General features: G+C 41.0%; 1 protein-coding gene across 1 annotated transcript in view; it reads left to right on the top strand.

The window, feature by feature from the left end:
* pof1b (POF1B actin binding protein) overlaps positions 1 to 16,924 on the top strand; it is a 41,355-nt gene that overhangs the window by 13,263 nt on the left and 11,168 nt on the right. The window contains 4 exon segments of the mRNA XM_071522996.1: positions 10,825 to 11,047; positions 15,317 to 15,350; positions 15,976 to 16,056; positions 16,257 to 16,349. Of these exon segments, the coding sequence (XP_071379097.1) occupies positions 10,825 to 11,047; positions 15,317 to 15,350; positions 15,976 to 16,056; positions 16,257 to 16,349 (431 nt within the window).

Here is a 16,924-nt window from a genome sequence, read left to right as displayed (position 1 = left end):
TGAAATATACATAAACTACAACAAACATTACATGAAATTACAAGGCAGTGTATATTAAAAACAAAATATTAATTTGAAGTGGTTGCATGTAAATGTGTGCATGATTGGTTTGTTTTTAACCATATTTTTAGCGTCACTAAGAAAGAGTGTAGATCTGAAGAGGTTTTCACTGCTCAAATCCAGCACCGTGTTTGTTTTGATACTCTGTGCTGATAGGTCTGTCGGGGCCTGCACATCAAAGAGGTTTTGTGTCGTGCAGAGAGCCTAATTGTGTTTTTAATCGAGATGTTTTTCTGCGTGTTGAATTCCCATGCTGCAGCAGGTAGACGGCTGGGCCTCATCCAGCCTCATAATGACTGTTGGAAAGGCCGAGTCTGGCATTTCATCAGCAACCTTTGGTCCCAATGATGCACAGGCAGATACACCCCCGACTGGGAGCATTTTGATGGGAATGTGTGTGTGTGTGTGTGTGTGTGTGTATTGTGTCTGTGTGTGCTCACACTCCAAATTTCTCAATGTGTTTTTCTTATTTTCGCTCTATATTTTCACTCTCTGTCTATATATTTTTTTCTCCCTCACTTTTTCTCTCTTTCCTCATTTCTTTACTCTTCCTGTCTCTCTCCCACAATCTCACACACAAGCGCACACACACACACACACACACACACACACACACAGACACACACACACACACACACACACAGAACCTGTTTGGTAAGGTGACTCCTTTCTCTCCAAAAGCCAGCATCTAGTGTTACACGGTCACACAGAGTCCTGAAGGGCTGACTCACACACTGACCTACATCACTATTCGCACTGGACACACACACACACACACAGAACCGTCTGCTCTGCTGTCAGACGGTTCGGCCAGTCGATGTGAAGTAAAACAAGACCAGTCAGCTGTAGTTGATCCCAGCTAAAGGCTCTGAATGATGTTTGTTGGAGTTAGAAAAAGGGGGGGGTGCTGCTTTAGGTGCTGCTCTCAAGGACCCCTGGTGGTCCCCGGACCCCACGTTGAGAACCACTGCTGTAACCGACTACATGAGTGTCTGGCTTGTTTCAGCTCAGCTTTTCTTCACATTTGTGCAAAAAGTGAAAGTGAAAAAAAAAAAATACCAAAGCTATACTTCTGCATATTGATGGATCTGGTGCAGCCACTTTCCCCCTCACTTTTCAAAATAAAAGCGCACTGTGGAGTAGCTAGAACCACACTGACGCAACACAGTTTGTGGAATTTGAGGTTAACCAAGTGCTCTAACAAGCGACTGTGTGTGTGTGTGTGTGTGTGTGTGGGTGTGTGTGTGGTAGCAACCAGTGAGATTGTTTCCAAGAAATGTTTATCCGAGTAAAACTCCAATCTTAAAAGTATTCAGTCCCTGAATTTTGAATTTTTGCCTATACTATATTACATTATAGTCTCATTATTATAGTTATAAAGCGCTCACAATGAGCTCATTGTGTGATCATAATGCCCTGTGAACATTTCTGTCACTGACACATTTTAGGGACAGTATTTGTAGAACCAACATGTTTTATGTACATCTTCATCCTTGTTCAATTTGAGGAAATATCTGCAGACGCCTCGACTGTGTGATCGGCGTCATTCATTCCAGCTATGTTAATTACACATATTCAAACCTTTATGTAATGTTGTCCTGGAACAAACCCAATATGCAAATCGTGTCTGTACACGATTGACTTGGGTCCAAACACACATTTTAATTGAAGGGTTTGTGGAAACAGAGAGACAGCTGGCACTTTATCAGCGCTTCTGATGGATCTGTCTCTATTCTGCGTCTTAACAGGAAGTGACCTCGCAACCTCTCAGTTTTCCCATCATGCTCGAATGAAGCAGTGAACTCAACAAGAGGAAAAAAAATCTATTCTGTGACATTTGGTGAACAATAAATTACAGAAATAATAAGTGGGATAAAAGTACTAAAAATACTTTATTGATCCCAGTAGAGAATTTATCTTCTTGCACACCTCCCACACACACACATGGAGGTCAGAGGTCATGGTCATGGTCAACCCCACCCGTCTGGTAGTCCAAGGAGATTAAAACAAAAACTAAGAATATAAAATAGCCTACTGTTTGACCCAGGTCTGGTCTGTTCTCTCCATGCGCTGTTTCTCCTTTCTAGGTCAGCCTATCTTACACACACACACACACACACACACACACACAGGTCTCTACCTTGAGTCTAACCTATCATCATGAGGTTGCTATAATCCTTCCACACATTCTACACAGCAGTACGACTGTAGTGCTGCAGTGAATCCCTGGAATTTAGCGTCTGAAGTTTACTGCTTATTAAACCCTGTGGCAGTCGACCTGAAGAACAACAACAACACCAACAGAGTGAAAAGTAATAGAATTTCAGCCTTACAGCTGTATAGTCTTGTATCCTTGAAAACAAATCCTCTAAGGGAGTTTTAACAGTCTGACCGATAGGACTGACCTCAAAAAGAAAAAAAACGAAATAACAAAAGAGAGAAATCACGTTCTCCAGCTTGATGAGCATTAACTGTTTTGGGGAAATCAACTGAACCTCATGTGATTCTATTTAGAAAAGCAGCTGGAAATGTAGACATTTTTAAACAGACAAATTGCTCTATTGAATGAATAACAAAATTGTGCTTTCAGTCAGCAGAAAAGAAAATTCCCTTGTACCTCTCTCTCCCTGGCTCTTATTTTGTTTGTTTGTTTTTTGTCTTACATCTTACATGATAATTCTAGTGTCCCAGGAATATTAGCATGTCACTGTGGCACTGATTAGTTTTATGTAATCTGGTGATCTATGAGTAGAAACTTATTTTACTGGTTCATTCATTGAGAGGTGCTCTGGATAAGAATGTGTAAATCAATATATAATGACTGTAAATCAATGAGACCATCATGGAGACGATTGCTCACCTCCATCTCACACCAGTAGAAACTCTGAAAGCTTTAGCTCTGTTTGCTCTGGAAGAACAGAACCTCTTCCTGTTTTGTGCCGTAAAGCGATCCAACAGATATGCAAAATGCAGAGTAGAGGCCGAGCACTGTTCGCTTGTTTATTCAAAGTTTATTAATATTGAACGTGTCCAAATTGCACCAAATCCGACACTGCACGTCCTTGGGTCCCCAGCAATACACTCGCCAAGTGTGAAGTAGATCGGACAAACGGTTCTTACATACAGAGATTCCTTGCTTTATAGTATGATGTCTCAAAATCAATGTGGTAATGATTTATTGATGTAAAAAAACGCTACACCTGTCCCATTTTAAAATATCAACGTATTCAGAAAAGTATCATTTTAAAGCTGGTATTAAATATGGTATTTCTGGTGGTACCCAGCCCAGCTCCTGCTGCAGCTGCTGCCCGCAGGTATCTGCTGCCTCCAGACTGGTTCAGGAAACAGAATCAAGGCCTGTAAATCTTAGTCTGTCATCTCTACCCGTCCTTTCACTGCAGGAATTACAGGAATGTTACCATATCAGCCACACCCCTGCAGCGCTCGGGGACACCCGCCAACATGTGATTAGATGCATCACATACTGTACAGCGCTGCCTACGCCCCTCACTGTTGCACTCTTCACTATAGGTTGCTTGTATTGTTGTAGAGTCAGGAATTTAAGCTTTTTTCTGCTGCTTCACTGTCTGCAAGTCTTGAGGTAAATGTCAAGGGTGAACGTCACCAATCGCTCAACACTTCAGGTGATCTGCTCTGCTTCAAAGAGGCTAAATTTAAACACTTAACTGGAGGTTGAGTGACAATGTTTTAGACCCGAGAGGCTGGAGGCTGGGTGACACAAGTTTAGAGACAGTGTGAGATGCAGAAGAGGAGGGGGACACTGAAGTCTCTTTTGATGAGGTAAATGGGACACTGAGAGGAGATAAACACTAATGTAATACAAAATAATATGTTTACCCTCCTTAGATCTGCTGTGCTCAGATTTTCTTAAATTTTTCTGCCATGCTGTACAGCTGGAGCAACACAGGGAATGGAACCGTTAACCCTGGCAGTGCGAGTGCCTTGCTCTCTAACCCTTGAGCTCTGCGGGACCATAAACGAGATAACGGCCGTCTTTCAAGCGATCTAGACAGGGTGTGAATGAACCAAGCCCAGACAGTCAGGTATCGGTGTGATGTGTCATATGATTGACCGTTGGTGCCAAGCCCTTATCCAAACACTGTGAGATCCTGCGGTTTCATCTGACTCATACTTAGGCACAGCACCTTGTGTGGACCACAGGTACCTTTATCAGATTTATCATGTCATCTTTATCATATTATATTCTGTATTACAAGGCTGTTATTGAGACAAACTGACGAAGCATCAGTGGCAGACGTGGCATTCACAATAGAAATAGTTTTACATGCAATTCCTTAAAGATAGTATTCAAATAAATTGGTGTATGAGGGATTAAGTGTGTGGCAAGCCTACAGTTTCCATGGCATTTGATTGTGAGAGTGTGTGAGTGCATGCATGGCCAGCGTTACTCAGGGTTGACTCAGGTTTTTGCAGAAGCGAGTGCTGGCTTGGCAACAGCGCTATGGAACCCAGCAGTCACCATGCTTTCCCTCAAGACACAACATTCACATAGTGTTGTTTTACATATTTAGTGTTGACCTTATCCCGAGCAACTTAACCTGAGGTGTTTGTGGCCCCTGCAGGACTCAAACCTAACACAGGCAGTTTTAGTGCCATGCTTGACCTTACAATGAGTGAGCAGGTTAGGGTTCAGTGTCTTGCTCAAAGACGCATTTGTCGTTGCAGGGATCAAACCTGTGATGTTTATGGGAAAGTCTCTTGAACCTCTAGGCCACCCTGCTGCTGCCTGTGTTGTTCCTCCCTTCTGCTCAGTTTCTTTGATTTTTGAATGAAAACAATCCTGAAACAGAATTCCTGTACCAGCTTGCTTCCATGAACCATTTCCTGAGTGTGATGACATCGTTGTTTAGTCTATCTCTTATTGGTTCTGGTGTATGGGTGGTGAGTGGCTGCAGGAAGTGAAAAGGGCCATGATCTGATACACAGGCAACATTTTGAAACAATAGAGACAGACAATTTTGCCAGCAGGTGTTTTTTCCTTGTATTTAGTGTGTTGCTCACCAGGCGGTAGCCTAGTGCTTAGAGGAGCAGGCTTGTTTTCCCATACTGGCTGGGAAGATCTGGGTTGACAAATCAAATGTGTATAACAGTTAATAATTCTTACTATTTCACAACCTGTTGACTGCAGGTTGTGAAACAGTAAGAATTCTTAATATTTCACAACCTGTTGACTGCAGACTTTGGCAAAAATGTAAACATTACCATGACAGGCTAACAAAAATGCAAGATTGGTACACCGCCAATCTAAAAATAGCATATTGGAGTTTTGGTACAAACATTTCTTGGAGGCAGAGCTGCTCTGGAGGCAGAAATAATCTCATTGGTTGAGTTAAACCTCAATACGTTATTTTTTCTCATTAACGCAAGTTAGCTTATTGGCAAACTTGAATGGCAAAGATATAGATAATGTCAAAATAAATATGAATTGCAATGACTTATTTTTTTATTTATTTTTTTTCATTCATTCATGACCATGGCATTCAAGCTAACTAACTAGCTTACCTACATAGCTATAGGTTGGTTGGCTAGTTTGAACTTGGAAGGTCAGCTAGGCTAACTAGCTAACCTAGATAACTTAGTTTGGCTACATACTAAGTTAGTCTCAGTCTAACGTTACTTGACGGAACCATAGTTCTTTGGCTCCGCCCACTGATGTCAACCAATGAGATTTCTGCCTTCAGAGCAGCCCTGAGAAATGGTTGTGTAACTAAAATTCCAATCAGCCTAAAAAACATTTATGGGTTGAGTGAAAATCTGTGAGCAGAGGATGAGTGTTTACCCAGCTGCTGTGTTTCCTCATGATTTCTTCCTTTCAGCCCTGCTTCTCCATGTGAATCTGCCATGACCTTTACAGAACGTGGGTATAATGTTGCAGAAGAGGCTGTTTGTTTTGTTCACTGAAGTGCTACAGGGCTCCATGGGGGGTCTTGGAGGCCCTCCAATAACACAATAGTGTCAGCCTAACCTGCTGGAAAGCCCTGGCCCTGACTGGTCCACCAGGCTTGTGTGGAATCTGGCTGGACCGCTCTGCAGTTTGGATATTTAAGAAGGGGTGACATCAGCTAAAACACCAAAACACCTCTCTCTCTCTCTCTCTCCCTCTCCCTATCTCCCCCCCCATCTCTCTCTCTCAGGGGTGAAACCAAGTTGAAATCAGATTGGATCAAATCAGACTTAAACCAGATGACAGACTAACAAGCCTGTAACATCTGATGTGTACAGTCTTGTATGGATCTGTCATCGTAGAGACAGACCTATGACTCTGTTTTACAAATCCCTCTCTTTCTCCGTGACATTTCTCCTGGATTATGACTAATAAATACAGCAGTATAGATTTCCTCTTCATCCCTAGAGTTTATAAGTACCAAGATAACATAACCGGCCAACCGCACCCTCATCTGAAAGTGGGCAGAATTGAAACTGAGCCTTGAGTTGGCTCTAAGGTCGGCAGTCACTTTCCCTCCTGCACTCAACACAGCCATCCTTCATGGTCATATTTTGTATTTATGTATTATTTTTGTCTCTGTCGCTTTTTAAGATGATCTTTTTTTAATGGAAAGAACGGTTTAAATAAATTCACCAATATTATTATTTTATAATTGTTGTTCTTGTTGTTGCTACTAGACACCCATAGGACAGAATAGGCAATTTAAGGATTAACTTGGATATTTGGTTAGGCTAACCAGGAAATCCTGCCTCTTGAAATTCCCCTCTAACCTGATTTGGCAGTGAGAGAGATAAGAATCATGTATATCTCGAAGGGGAGAGCAAGGTATTAACACTGCCTAACTAACCCTGTCCCATTTGGTATACACTCATGAAACTGTAGGGCGCTTTGGACAAAAGCATCAATCAGATGGAATTTGTAATGCTATGTTATAGTAATACTAATCATTTTTTTTATTTGAAGTGCCTTTCATGGTACCCAAGGACACTGCACAGAGTCATGCACAAACTGAAAACATTCCAAAAAGACAAAACAAAAGAGATCAAAGCAAAAGCAAAAATGATCAAAGCATAAAGCCCAGAGGTTAAGAAGACAGCGGGAAGGCAAGTTTGAAAAGAAAAGTTTTGATTTATGATATAATTGTGGCAATCAGTCTCTCCTAAAGTGAAACAGGGAAGTCATCCACACACTAATACCTGACCTAGACATGCTGGAGCAGCCAGAGGGAGTGGCACTGTGTGTGTGTGTGTGTGTGTGTGTGTGTGTGTGTGTTATAGGAATGACAAAGGGAAGTCGTTTCTGGGTGAGGAAGTGTTACAGCTTCCCAGTCCAGCTACAGTTTCTACTGTTGGCCACTGAGCAGTCCTGCTGGGTGTTTAGAGTCTCTCTGACGGGGGAGATCAGGCTTTTTTCACGTCCCTCACCCAGATTTTGTCAGCTGATGTGAGGCGGAGGATCAGTGATGTTTGCTTCTCTCATCATTCGGCTGCTGGCTCCCCCTGATGGTCCCTGCAAGCGTTTCACAGGTGGGAACATGCAGGTTACTGTTCCCCTGCTGCTGTTTTAACTTCATTAAATTAATTGCAGTGGGTTTTTGAGTGCTGCTACCTTTTTCTACTATGAGTTGTGTTTAGATTCAGCATCAGGTCCTCTTCTGTTGTGCATGAAGTTTTTGATTATCGCATGCAGGAGGCAGCCAAGCACAAACTTTTCACGATATGATATTACAACATGGTAAAACCATATTAAGCGCTGAACTGTGACACTAACAGGGCTTTCACACCAAACGCACAACCACGGCATTGTGCAGAGCAAGGCCATTGTTTTCAATGAAGGAAGCGGCTGCACTCTCCTAAACAGCTGCGCAACCAAAAGCCTTGATATTTCGCCAGGTTTTTTTTTTTACCTTCAAATACGCTGACCTGTACAAGGATGCGTCCAATGGCATTCCGGCATTTACAGGCAGTTTTGTAGTTGTAGTTTTGTACCCACGGTTATATAACTCCACATTAATAACATATCAGAACCTGGCCAAAAAGTCACAGGCATGGCAGATAATATCCGAAAGGATGGACACCAGGTTAGAAAAATGATATTGCGTTATTTACATATTCCACATTCTGATTCAAAAGAAGCCAAGATAGCAGCATTGTTGAATTATTTAAGCTGCTTTGTACGATGCTAAGACCAAAAGCATAACCTTAGCACATTATTCATGTCATTAGTCATCGTCATTAGTTTGCGCTGTACCTTGCACAAACTATGCGCATTCTGGTATGAAAGACCAGTAAGAGGAGCAGAGTTTGGCCAGACTTTCAATTCAAAAACCCAACCAACCGGTCTTTGAAAGCCTGATGTGGAATTCACTAGAAAAAGAATCACCAAACATTGTTTTGGCTATGAACTTGTGTCTCATTCTTTTCCCATTCTTGAGTTGTGGCTTCAAGATGAGGGTCAAGGTCTGGTGGGTGTCAGTAGAAATGATTTGTAAAGCACTTTTAACAAACAGCTTCGTCACAAAGTTCTTCACAGGACAAAAGGGACATAAGTACAGATGAAGACAAGAGGTAAAAACTAGAAAGGACAAACATCACACATTTTGCTTGGTGTTGGTTCAGTTGGACCTGCAGTCTGTCATGTGTCAGCAAACAAAGAGTTTGATGGACGGCTGTTTGTAGAGAGTGAAGGTGCTTTCCGTGTGAAGAGTACACACAACCAGCAGCTCGGCTTGGCGTTGGATAACAGGTTATGTAACAATTGTTTGACTCGACTCTGCTGCTACACGCAGGTAACAGGCGGCCGTGGGTGTTTTTTACTCAGAAATGCAGCGTGGGCTACACACAATGGCATGTGTAGATGGGGTTTGGTTCTGGTACATTGGGATTTACCATTGAGCTCCTTAGAAGTGTTGTGCGCCTAATTCAATGATTTATCTGTGATTGGATGTGCCCATTTTTGTAATTCCAATAACTTACCCACAGCTACGCCCCTACCCTCCATTTACAGCAGGATGTTATATAAAAACTCCAACATATTATATCCTATAATCTCATAAAAGTATGTTTCAAGTATGTCTCTTGTTCATTGGTTAATCCCAGTCTTACCTTTGCAAGAAAAGAATCAGAGAAGAGGTATAAATCCATGTATGAATGGCAATTTTGCAGTTTGTCTGCGCCAAGTGGTGGCGGGAGAGAATTATTTGAATTTTTGAGTTTGAAGGACTTCATTACCCAGAAATCATGTAACATGACAGTAGTACACGGTGCCCTCCTCTGTCCTAAATTTCTTCTTCTTGGTGGCTAGCTACCCAATAAGCAGCTAGCTTTATTTGTGCTGCAGTGGTGACGGTCGTCATTCACGCTCCTCAGTCCTTCCTTCCACCAATGATGTATCTTGACAGCCGTTTGGCAGTCGTGACCACAAGGCGAGGAGTGACTTGTCGCATTGTATTAAATCTCTTGCAGTAATTGACTGAGAAACTCGCTAATAATGAATGACACATGATGCAGTGTAGATATCATCACACTGGCATCTGAATTACATGCTTCTTTTACACCCAAGGCCTACTGTTTGTCATCATCCATCTGATTCTGTGGGCTAAATCATGTACCTGGTACTTTCACCTGGTACTTTTCATGATCCAATCTGTTAATATGTCACTACCCAGCCACCTTTGACAGTGTAGTCTCCTTATCTCTTTATCCCCACTTTTCAGTCTTTCTCCACTTTTATATAGCCAGCAGTGCTCAACATGCTGGGGTGAAGCTGTATGATCTCACATTGTTGCTACTTAACTATTGAATAAAGCAATAGTACCATAGAGTAGGGCTGGGCAATAATTCAATATTATTGTTTATTGTCTTTTAGTGGAATCAAATCGTGATGATATGAAGATATTTTAATATCGTGACACACATTTCTCTCATAAAATCTTCTTCCCCTCCCCCGTTCCTCCCTATGTATACGTCCTTTTCTCATCTATTTCTATCTTTTATATATATCTCTATTAAATTTGTTTTATCCTGTGTTTGTAAAGCGTCTTTGAGCACCGAGAAAAGCGCTATATAAATGTCATGTATTAATATCATATTATTATTATAAAATGAGGTATGGTAGGAATATTATTTGAATATTTCTGTTTTGTTTGACATCACACCTATCATTACCATTCGGTTCAATGAGATGAACATTCATTTGATTATTTAACGTGATTTTGCATACATGAACCATATCGTGATATATATTGATATCGAGAAAAATTCTTATGATTATCATGATATTGATTTCAACCATATCGCCCCGCCCTACCATAGAGGCCATTCTTTAACTTGATTATGGGAACCAAAGTATTATGGCTTTTATACAAAGGTTAGTGGTGCATGTGTACTGACTGAAAAGTTGTCTTCAAAGTAGTGGGCCTATACTGTCTATGTTATGGTTTATGTGGAAAAAAGAAATCAATGTACAAATGTAAATTGACAATACAATTTTGGGAAATCTTTCTATGTATAAGCACCACGCTGTCGGGTAATGTACAAATCGACTGGTACATTTGTACATTGACTATTTTTCCACATAAACCATAACATATACTGCATACATATATAAGAATAAAAAAACAAGAAAGAGCACTAAATAGCCTCCTGCTTAAACAGGAAGCAACAACCACAACTTTCAGATACAAGAAATAACCTCAATGTGTTTGTGCATGTGAGTAAGTTTGTCTCTGCCATTCTTCCAGGTGGAGGAGGAGGTGGAGGAAGAAGAGGAGGAAGTGGAGGAGGAGTTGGTGGAGGTGGAAGAGGTGGAGATCGTCAATGTAATAGAGAAGAAGCCCGCGGTGATACAGAAGGTGTATGTGAGGAGCGAGGTGAAGGAAGTGCCTCAGCTGATGAAGATGGACACGCGCTTCTTCGGCGAGTTGCTGGCCGAGGTCTACAGGAAGAACTGTGACATCCACTCCTGTATCTCTGAACACGTGGCCAAGATCCGTGGACGGTACGTTCTGAAGTACATTTACATTTTAGGCATTTAGCTGACACTCTTGTCCAGCACAACTTCCATTGAGTGAGTAGGTGAGACATAAGTCCTGTCAAGGACACTTTGACAGGAATAACATAACATAACAACTTTCCCATCCAAGTGTCCTTGAGCCAAACATTGGACAAGTTTGGAGGATCAAATCTGTGATCCACCAGTTACTGGATACGCCATGCTAACACCCAAGTGCTATCAGGATGCTCTCAGTGCAGGGTTCCTAAGGATGTGGAGAACCTGGAAAAATCGTGGAACTTCAAAATTGTTTTCCGGTCCAGGGAAAGTTATGGCTAAAGATAGATATCCACAAAGTTTCAGAGATGTCATGGAAATGTGTTTGTCTTTTTATTTAAATCCAGTCAAATATCTAATTAATCTAATTAAGTTTGTTTGCTTGTAGGTCTATTTACATTTGAAGAAATATCGCAAATGACAAATCCCTGATTGCGTATGTCTAAGTGATAGTTGTAGCTTGCCACATACAAGAGTGTGGATCATTCTAACCAACATATCTAACAAATAAATGCACCATTTAGACATAGACACTGCTGCAAAAACTGACAAACTTGCTAAGTTATTTTATCTCCAGACTTATCAAGCTTAATTTTAGAGAAATTATCTCACTGCACTGGCAGATAATTTTACTGGTTTCGGCAAATGTGACTTTTTTTTCAGGAGAATGTAACTTGCTTCAGGACATTTACCTGGTAAAAGTGAAATTGCCTTTGAGAAATTTTCTTGTTTCTAGATTTTAAAAATATCACAAAATAAGCTTGATAGGTCTGGAAACAAGTTAAAATCACTGGACAGCTTGTCATTTGCAGTGTAGAATGACCTCACCATGCCTTATTTGATGCCCAATGTCAAAAGATTAGTACACTTTATTTCAAAGTGCAAACTGCAGCAAATGTTTTTTGGTCACGCAACCACCGGTCATGGAAACTGTGCTGTGTGTCACGGAGCAATCTTGGAAAAGTCATGGAATTTGATTAGCAAATATATGCAGTAAGCCTTTCAGTAAATGATCATGCATTGAACAGAGTAACCGGTTCAAGTTCAGGTTCCTTCTTCCACAGATCGGTGTAATTCATTTCAGTACAGAGGAATAAAACACGTAACAAACTTCAGTGCATCAGTGAAAGTAAAACCCGACATTTAGATACTGCAAAGTGAAACAACCATGTATGCATGGCTTACTGAATGTCATACAATAAAGTTCACAGAATCACATATGTACAGGTTACATTCACAGGACCTGATAAATCACCAGGGAAAGTGTTGGTGGTTTGGAGAGAGAGCACAGTGAGGAGAGCTGAGGTTTTGTGCAGCTTGAGGGAGGAAGTTATGATTAAATGGGTTTGTCTTCCCTCCCAAGAAGCCAGAGGGAGTTTAGAGAGAGAGAGAGAGAGAGAGAGAGAGAGAGAGAGAGAGAGAGACGGGTGGGAACTGTTACTGTGAATATTTTCTCTGCTTGTGTCCGGTGTATAGAGAGGAGGAGGAGGAAATTCCATTTTCTTTGTTTTTTGGTTTTGTTGTATTCTTGTACCAGATTTTTCTTTCTTTCTTTATGTTTTTTTTCTTCCAGTCCATTCTCTGCTGAGCGGTGTTAATGACCGCTTTTCTGACCGGTGCAATAATAAAACGAGGGCCGTTTCACACCACTGTGCTGCAAACATGCAGTTTGAGAATGTGAAGACTCAACGCAACAGTTTAGCTAAGTTTGCTTTAGTTTGCTGTGATGTAGTTTTGCTTTGTGTAGATGCACAGTGATGGAAGCGAAGCAGTAGCAACACAGTGATGAAATGATGATGAGAAACAAATATAAAGATGACAAAGACAGAAAACTTAATTAGATAAAAGACAGAAGAACACAGCAGGGTGAGAAACAGTACAGTATGGCAAATAAAATGAATTTTTAATTTGCTCTCTTGCATGCTTGAAAAGGAACTCATAGTCGATGTGAGGGATTGGTCGTGGACTGAAGGTTTCAATGCCAATAATGTCTCAGTAATGTGTATTAAAGTCACTGTGTCAGAGCCTGTTCATGAAATATGTATTGCCTGTTCATGTAAACATATCTCTTGCCTAAGGCTTTGAAACAGGGAACTGAATACACATAACTAACACAACACACTGAGACCCTGAATATGCAGAAAATGTTCATACATGCTTCCTCCATTCACCTAGGGCAAGTAGCCTGGCAAACTTTTGAACTTGGATGCAGATATGAATATTAAACTGTTTCTCGGCACCGCTGCAAAACTCCCAGACAGACAGAATTTATAACACTGAATAACACTTAATTATTCAGTGATTACAATCTGGTTTTACAATGCTGGAATATAGGTTAGTAGAATCTAGAAGGAATTCCTGGAGAACCGCCATGGGGTTTAGTCACGGAGGCAGACCTTGACTTTGGCAGTTTGGCCCTGCATCATGAGCAACGTGCTTGAACAGGTCAAAAACAAGAGTTTCGGTTCCCATCTGAGGTTTCTTTCTTTCTGTCTCTCCCTTTCCTCGGGTTTCTCATCTGTGAAGTTCAGACCACTTTCTCCTCTTCTTTAACAGATTATGAAGGCACATCTTCTTTAATAGATACTGTAGATCCTCCTGTAAGCCTAAGTTTTATGTGAAGACTACAGTCTCCCGGGTTGTGGGCAATAATCGGGCTACAGTGGTTGTTGATCCTCCGGGCCAAAAAGGCAATGTCAGCAGGTGACAACTCAGCATTAGCTTCTCACATGTGCACAGAGAATCTCGTGTCTCTTCAACAACGTCCCCCAACACACACGTTACAGGTAGGAACTAAAATTACTCTGGGGTACTGACTAAATAAAATCTTAGAATTATACAATAATAATCATATTAATAATAACAATAATAATTATATGAATAATATTAGTAGTGATATATAATAATTATAACAATAAGTATTATTTATATAATAATCCAAATGATCAAGTTGAAATGTATTCATAATTCAATATTTAATAGACCTTACAAAATAAATGCAATATATCAATATCCTATCAATTTAAGGCGCCATCATGGAGGTCCAAGTAAAAGTGAATAGCTGGAGAAGTGGATTGTAGTTTTTGTAGCTGGAGAAGCATCTGCTCAGTTAACCTGGACAAACTGTTAGCTAGCTAACTAGCCAGCAAAGACACTGATGTTAATGTTTGCATGCATCTCCTGGCCACTGCTAACGCTAGCTTGTGCTGGACATGTTAGCTATAGTGTGCTAGCTACCAATCTGACATTATCTAAACACAAAATCAATCAGATGGATCAGTGATGAAATGATAAGTTCCTCGTCAAAAACACCACAGGAATTAACCGTCTATTCAGTTCTGTAGGAATGCAACCAGCTGCTGCCAGCGATTTATGAGCAGGGTTGAGGACCTCCAATATGGCCGCCAGAGGGTTTCAGCCAAGCAATCTGATTAGTCAAAGTGTGTTCCAACCATCCATGATGCTCAGCTTGCTGTGCGTTATTGGTTGCAATGATCTTTTTTTTTTTTTTTTTACTTTTCTCCTGTTTGTTTTTACTCTTATGTATGTACACTACTTTGGATACAGTGTACATGCATTGGTAACTGTTGTGTAAAAGTCATGATACCCCTTGAGGACGTTCTCTATTGTGAATAAGTGGACTTTGATGATGTCAGACCAAGTTCTTTGATGATGTCAGACCAAGTTCTTTGATGATGTCAGACCAAGTTCTCTACAGTCGAATCCCTCTTGATTGTTAATGTTCAAGAGGAAAATTGACATCTACAATATGTAACTGTGATTTACAGTAACCGGCAAAGAAAGACTTAATCCTCCTCTGACATTTCACCTGTCTGTCAGCCACCTATGACCTGTGCCCTGTGACAGTGGCTCTGAATCACTGAGCAAACACACACACACACACACACCTGTCTCAGTGTGTTTGAGACCCTGATGATTTATGGACTAGTAAGCCACTTATGATACACTCGGCAGACTGATGTAAGACACACACAGAGTCACGTACACACTCACCCCGTAGACAATCTCTCTCTCTCTCTGTCTCTCTCTCTCTCTCTCTCTCTCTCTCTCTCTCTCTCTCTCTCTCTCTCTCTCTCTCTCTCTCTCTCTCTCTCTCTCTCTCTCTCTCTCACACACACACACACCTACACACACATCTCCCTCCTATCCTGTCATGCTGGCTTCCTCATTGTTTGTCTTTCCTCCTGTGTATTACAGGAAACATCAGTTGGATCCCAGCAACGACTACAAGGTAACTAACACACCCGACGCAGACCAAATCTGAACGGGGCTTGACAAATATTATATTCATCTGTGGCCAAACTAAAGGCTGAAATTAGCCATGTTTGCATACATATAATACTCCATAATACTCCATAATACTCTGGTTACTCTGAATAATCAGATTAAGGTGAGGCATTACAGGTGAAAATTACAGGTGATTTTGGCAGGATTGGTCAGTTCTGAGATAATATGTTGCTTCTATAACCACTGTAGTTTAATAAAATATACAAAACGATCACCATCTATATTTTTATACCAGCTGCATCAAGTACAACAAGCAGAAAATTAACTTAATGAATTTGAAATACTTGAAAAACCTCTTTTCCAACTGTTTTTCACATTTATGTGCTCACTAAACATCTTGATGCATGCAGTATTTTTCTCTGTGTGTGTGTATTCTTGTGTGTATTTATATTTTTTCAGACCAAATATCTTTACAAAGAGACAAAGATGAGGAAAATCCTCTAAAGAGAGGACATTTCAGGGGCTCTTTGACAGTTAGGGTTTGGGTTTAGGGTTAAGATTAGGATTGGGTTACAGTATGCGTGTGTGTGTCTTTTAATGCATGTGTGTTTGTGTCTTTCTGTGTCCAGGTGGAGAGAGAGGAGGTGGAGGGTTTGATCCCCAAAGGAGCCTCTGAACTGACCAAACAGCAGATCCGCTACCTGCTGCAGGTGAGACAGACTCTGCGCTCTGTACATTTACATTTTTAGCATTTAGCTGCTGCTCTTATCCAGATGATTGTGTTTGTTTGTCTTCCTCTCAGACCCGTCCGACTGCAGATCAGAGCAGCTCACTCTAAATGTCCCTTCAGTGTCCGTTTTGTCTTTCAGTGTGTGTTTCTCGGACTGAACTCGTTCTGTTTCTCCCTCAGACTCGTCTCACTGCAGATAAGAGCATGCGACTCCTGCTGTCCACCTTCAGCAGCCTGAGAGAGGAGCTCATCCACATGTCTGACGACCTCAGGGTGAGACTGACTGATGAGGCTAAATGTGTTTGCGGACATTGTGACCGTCTTTTGCGTCCGTTCACTTCATGTCAGACTGTGTCATCGGAGAGAAGCAAAATCTTGATTATCAGCCTGTCAGACTGTATGAACTGAAGCCGTTCCACTGTCATATTGAACGAGGAAGCTGTGTCGGCCGACGGGGCTCTGACTTAAAAACCATACTGCTGTGAAAACTGGCGGGAATTTAAAAACCAACAGTTTTCACTTGCTGGTTTTACAACCCAGAGATGAAAAATGAGGTGAAAAATAAATCCATGATCTTGACCTAGAAGGACTTCAGCCTGGACATGACGGGTGTTGTGACTTGTAATTGGTCAATCTTATCTAATAATAATAATAATACATTCTATTTATATAGCGCTTTCTCATGACTCAAAGCACTTAACATCTTAAAAGCAAAACAGAATTAAGTAAGTCTTGAGAAGTGATTTAAAAGAATCAGCACTACAGTAGTTATTTGAAATAGTACCCTAAATATTTACTAAACATCTACGGTTATTTTTTTTTAGTGATAATTCAATAACAGACCTTAA

The sequence above is a fragment of the Centroberyx affinis genome, unplaced genomic scaffold (genome assembly GCF_046629955.1).
Source record: "Centroberyx affinis isolate AG114_WGS23_722 - 3 ecotype Tasmania unplaced genomic scaffold, CSIRO-AGI_Caff_v1 ptg001053l_1, whole genome shotgun sequence".
NCBI lineage: Eukaryota > Metazoa > Chordata > Actinopteri > Beryciformes > Berycidae > Centroberyx > Centroberyx affinis.
The sequence above is the reverse complement of the archived record's forward strand: the minus strand, read 5'-3'. Positions and strand labels throughout refer to the sequence as shown.